The sequence below is a fragment of the Quercus lobata genome, chromosome 2 (assembly GCF_001633185.2).
Source record: "Quercus lobata isolate SW786 chromosome 2, ValleyOak3.0 Primary Assembly, whole genome shotgun sequence".
Taxonomy (NCBI): Eukaryota; Viridiplantae; Streptophyta; class Magnoliopsida; order Fagales; family Fagaceae; genus Quercus; species Quercus lobata.
Genome location: NC_044905.1, coordinates 78,931,192 through 78,936,806, shown reverse-complemented (window position 1 = coordinate 78,936,806; position 5,615 = coordinate 78,931,192). Strand labels below are relative to the sequence as shown.

At 39.2% G+C, this 5,615-nt stretch overlaps 1 protein-coding gene across 1 annotated transcript; it reads left to right on the top strand.

Moving 5' to 3' along the window:
* The first annotated feature begins 1,682 nt into the window (after positions 1 to 1,682).
* Positions 1,683 to 2,474, top strand: LOC115971676. Its single transcript, XM_031091687.1, has one exon. The coding sequence runs from the start codon at positions 1,683 to 1,685 to the stop codon at positions 2,472 to 2,474; it is 792 nt and encodes a 263-aa protein (XP_030947547.1).
* Positions 2,475 to 5,615: the final 3,141 nt, after the last annotated feature.

Here is a 5,615-nt window from a genome sequence, read left to right as displayed (position 1 = left end):
ACTACAGAAGTTGAGCATGTTGCAGCAACTGAAGCTGGAAAGGAGTTGATTTGACTACATGGTTTCTTAGATGAATTGGGTAAGAAGCAGGAGATGGGCATTCTACACAGTGAGAGTCAGAGTGCAATCTTTCTTGCCAAAAATTCGGCTTTTCATTCAAAGTCGAAGCACATACAGACAAAATACCACTTTATCCGTTATCTTGTTGAAGATAAGCTGGTAATGCTTGAGAAGATTTGTGGATCTAAGAACCCAACAGACATGTTGACTAAGGGTGTCGCTATTGAAAAGCTGAAGCTGTGCACAGCTTCAATTGATCTTCTAGCTTGAGGATAGGAGGATAAGTTGCAGGGATGAGGGATTGTGTTATGGAGGATTGTGGGTGATGTTTGCAGCTTGTGAGCCCTTAAGGGCTAAGGTGGAGGCGATGGAGGAGTTTGCTAGTGTAGCTTGATTAATTCAAGCCAAGGTGGAGATTTGTTAGTGTGGCTTGAATTTTGTCACAAGCCCATAAGGCCCAACCAAGCCCAATCTGGTCATAGAAATTGACCTAATACAAGTTGTATTAGGAATCCCAGGAGCCGACTTTGACATATATATATATATATATATATTAGGTTTGAGATCTATTGTAGCCGTCAGAGATAATTCCAATTAACCTAGTGAGCAGCCGCATGAGAGAAAATATAGAAAAGAGAGGCAGCCAGCTTCTATTCTTATTGTTTCTGTGAGAGAGTGCTAGGGTGTAATTGGGATTTGGGTTTCTTGAGAGTGTTCTTATGCACTATTGTATTTTTCCTGATAATAGTGAAATTCCTGCAACTCCGTGGACGTAGGCAAATTGCCAAACCACGTAAATATTGTCTTGTGCGTGTGATTGTTTTCTTTGGCGTGTGTTTTCTCTATTTGTTTTGTTTCTCACAGGTTAGGAATTTTTGGTTAAATTCCTTACAGGATTTATCTCAGAGTAGTGGTTGGCTGGTGAGTTATGCTTTTGTTGGATTAAAGTTGTCACTCACTTTTCTTCAGTTCCCACAGCCTGTCATCATATTTAATATGGGTTTTATGTGGATATTGTAGAATATGTTTGTGTATTTATGTATAGAACATGATTACCATACGTTTGAAGAGATGTAAGAATGAATAAAATCTATGCTGGTCTCTGGTCTTGTTGTGATATTTTTGCAGTTGTGCCTAAAAAGAAAAATGCAGCTTGACAATAAATTTTATTAGCATGTTTTCTTTATATGTGTGTAATTTTTCACTTCATTGGTTATGTTATTTATGGTTTTTGAAGTAAGTTTTGTCTGATAGAGGTGGTGATATTGTGGTTGACATCTTCTAAGATGAACTTTGGCCCAAGTCTAACATAATATGCTGTTAAATATAAATTTCTTGCAATCATGTCATGGGGATGGGTTAGAAACAATAACATATGAATATAAATGTAGAAACTTGCTTAGAGCCTTGTAGTATCTCGATTGGCACCTCTCCATGGGGTTAGCAGCATATTATTGTATTTTGAACTATTGTGCATGTGTAGTTTATTCCTTAGGGGTGGGTCCAAAGGCCCTACCTTGGTGAGCTTCCACGTTATAAAAAAAAATGTAGAACCTTTAGATGTTTTGTTAGTTATGCATATAGAATCTAATCATTATTTTCTCTTTGTGCGGAAGGTAGGTATGGTGCTGCGAGGGGGCAGTGACATAAAACTCAGGCAGCCTAGAAGTAAGAAGGAAAAGATGTTTGACAATAGTAAATTGGGGCCATGGTCGGAGCTCCACGAGGCTTTGCTTCGTCTGATAACAAAGCAGCTAGGTGCTATGGACTATATCATGTTTGGTTGTGTCTGCAGGGGATGGAGATTACATGTCACAACACACAGGCAAGAGTTTATGGCATCCCAACCTCCACTTCTTGTCTTCTTATCAACGCAAGCTAAGAGAGCTTCTTATTTCTATAGCATCTTTGAGCAAAGGTTGTACAAGGCAAAATTGCCTAACCTTAATGGCAAATCATGTTTTGGGATAACTCGTGGGTACTTGGTCATGGAAGACAATAAAAAAAGGGCAGATTCTCAAATTTGGCTTCTGAATCCTTTTACAAGACATGAACTCCATTTCCCTAGCCCTCCCAATCCTTATTCTCGTGTGATCCTTGCTTCTTTGGCTACGCCTTTGCAGGATTTTGTAATCATAGCTTTCTGCATATGGTACCCATCTCTACAGTTTTTTAGACTCAAAGATCTCAGCTGGACTGTACATGATTATAGTGAAAAATTTAATGGCTGTCGTGGACCCTCTCTGTGGGCGATTGTTGATGGAGCTGTCTTAATGGGTAAGTTATACGTTTTAACTAGTTATGCTGAAATTGGGGTGCTAAATCTGAATTCTACGCCTTATGTAACACTGCTGGAAGTTAAAAACACTGGATATTTGCACCGTGGGCTACAGTTACTGGCTTATGATGAGTAGCTTTTGATGATTAATGGATTGATGAACGGAATTGGAATTATGAAGGAAGAATGTCAAGTTTATGAGCTTAATTTTATGAAGATGGAATGGATGAGGATTCAGAACTTCACTGATGAAGCATTGTTTTTGGATTATGATATTGGCTCAAGATTTAGCAACATGACCATATGGGGGTGGAGCCAACAATATTCAAATTGCATATACAATGTTGGTATTTGCTCCACGACACTAACTGTTTCATGCAATTTTGGTGTTGGCGTATGAGTGTATTCCCTTATCTCATCCCCCTTCCCCCATATGTGTGTGTGTATGTGTTTCTCAAAAAAAAAAAAAAAAAAAATGTTGGTGTGACTTGCAAATGCATCTTAAATTTCTCGGATGGTAGATATCGAGGGTCTTTCTGGATCCTACAAGGAAACTGTATGCCACATTTTACCTTGGGTGTTCCATTCTGGTATTTTCCACATCTGTCTTGCAATTTAGTCATGTAGATTCTCTTTCTGATAACTAGTTAGGATTTCTTTTTGTTCTTCTTCCCTACCTTATTCATTTAAAAAATCCTTTGTTTATGAATTTGAAGTGTATATATATTTTGTAGCTAAAGGTTCCTGCTGCCCAATTGCGTGGCAATTGTGGAAAGTGCACAACTGCATTTGTGAAATGAAAATTGAAGGTTTTTAGACCCCTTAAAAAAATTTATTTAACCTAGGTAATTAGCCAAGTTGTTACTTAGTCCAATTTAACAAATATAGGTTATCACAATAATAAAGATCAAATCAAGCAAAGCAGCAGAAAAATAAATAACACAAGATATGATCACCCAGGAAACCAAACCGGTAAAAACCTGGGAAGGATTTGACCTAGCTATCCTCAAGGTAAACTTGAATTCACTATCTTGAAAGAATCGAAGTTCATACAATAAGACTTACAAGCCCTCACGCTCGACTTCTTATTGCTACCAACCAGTAGAACTTACTGACACGACCACGTGTAAGCTCCGAATCCACGGACTCCTTCTTTCTTGGATTCACCACCAGATACAAGCACACCCGCTTGTGTTTTCTTTAAATTTCAATGGCAGCAACTGAGTTGATCATCAAGGTATAGATAAATCTTCTCCTTGAAAACCCTAAGTTTGTGTAAAGGAAAGTTTCTCTAGATCTCACAAGAGATTTATACAAACCGCAATATGAGCAACACTAAAACGTGGGTAGGGTTTGCCTTTTATACTTAGGACAAATAAGAAACCCTAAAAACGTTTTAAAACAACTAGGGCTGAGTTGGAAAATTCTGCAGAAAAACATTTTACTCGAGCTTCGATCGATCGAGCCTAAGCTTCGATCGATCAAGCCAGGCTGAAATGCATTAATCTTTTATGCATTAAGCTCGATTCCAACTTTACATAAATGCACAACTTTGAGCAAGACTAAAAAACTTCTAAACACATTTTTTTGATCATGGTTTACCAACAATACAAATTAGAGTTCTAAATACATAAAATCCTAAGTCTTTAGAACCTAACAAACTCCCCCTTTGGCAATCTGTGACAAAACACAACTTAGAAGCTCAAAGTTTACAAAATAAAAGTCCTTTACAAAAATAATGCTCATAAAACAAATTCAATCCTAACTACTATCCAACAGTTGCAAGTGTAGACAGCAGCTCAATTGAATCAACCTATATACTTCCTGAAACACTAAACAAAATGCATAACCGCATGTGTGGAAACAATACAAGTAAACAAATTAAATTCTTGATTTCAAACAACACACAATAAAGACATATATCAATGAATAACTCATAAATATAAATCAATAAACAGTTTGAAACAAGAAACATATAAAGTACCAACAAAAATGCTCACTCCCCCTAACATGAATATCCCATCAAAAAAAATGGTAAGAGCTAAAAAAGTAAAATACAATGTGAAGCACCTAGATACAATCTAAACTTCACAATCTCCAACCAAAGAAATACTCTCCCTCTGAAAACAAAAACTCTACAAAGTACTCCCCCTTTTTGTGACGGAATGCCAAAGGGCAAACAAACTCCATCATCAAAAGGGAGGTGGTCTAAACTAACAAACACCATCATCAAAAGGGAGGTGGTCGAAATTTTGCCAACTCCGCACGCAAGACATGGATCTCATCGAGCACGTCCACCAAAATTTGTCCATGAGACGATTGAGCGGTCAAGACATGATCCAGCGTACATCGAATGTCTGAATCATCCGAAGTAGTCGGTGGAGGAACATTAGCATCAGCAGTAGCAGCAGCACCCGATGTCTCAGCAGCATCAACACTATAGAAGAGTCAGGAGGGGGAACAGCACCAGATGACTCACCTCTAGGACGCGAAGGAGCAACTCTCAAGTGAGCAGCCCTTTGTCTAAGAAAGGTGGCACCTATGGGAGTAACGACATGCACAGGCTCACCAGACGGGAAACCATCTAGACCTAAAAAGAGCAAAATCCTATGAATGAAAATAGGGTGAATAAGCGCATGCCTTACGGCAGAACTCCTATGAACCTCGTTCAAAGAACGAAGGAACAGATGTGAAAAACTGATAGACGCTCCAGAAACGAACGCATACAAAAACACACATCACTCTAGAGGGATGGTGTGGAAGTGAGAAATAAGCCACAACGAATGACATGCTATCCTAAAGAAAAGATAGGCAGTCTCGGTAAGTTCAGCGGACGTGATCTGAGGATCAGAACCCCACTAGATAGATGACCCAGTGATGTATGACATGACAACATCTAAAGAGGGTGACTTATCATAGGGATAGTCAGGCTCTCGAACAACCGGAACCCCAAGAGCCTCAGCCACTACCCGAGGGGTAATGGTGAACTCAACACCCCGTATCCAACTCCTAACAAGGGTGTTGGAATCATAGACGTGGTAAGAGAGGTTCGAGAAGAACTCTCTAATCAGGGCGGTCGGGGGTGGATGATCTATCTCTAAGAGAGGCAACCAACCTCTAGAATCAAAGTTAGCCCTAATGGCCGGATCAATCTCATCTAAAACCACAGCACGCTCAACCCAAATCTTACGCTTACTGTTCAAAGTATTAAAGGCCTCTCTGCACTTATCATTCCTAAACACCTTACTCCTAGAGGGAGACTCAGAGGAAGTGGAAG

Bases quoted from the DNA above. Each gene is read 5' to 3' on its own strand.
- LOC115971676 (XM_031091687.1), top strand. From the start codon at position 1,683: ATGGTGCTGCGAGGGGGCAGTGACATAAAACTCAGGCAGCCTAGAAGT.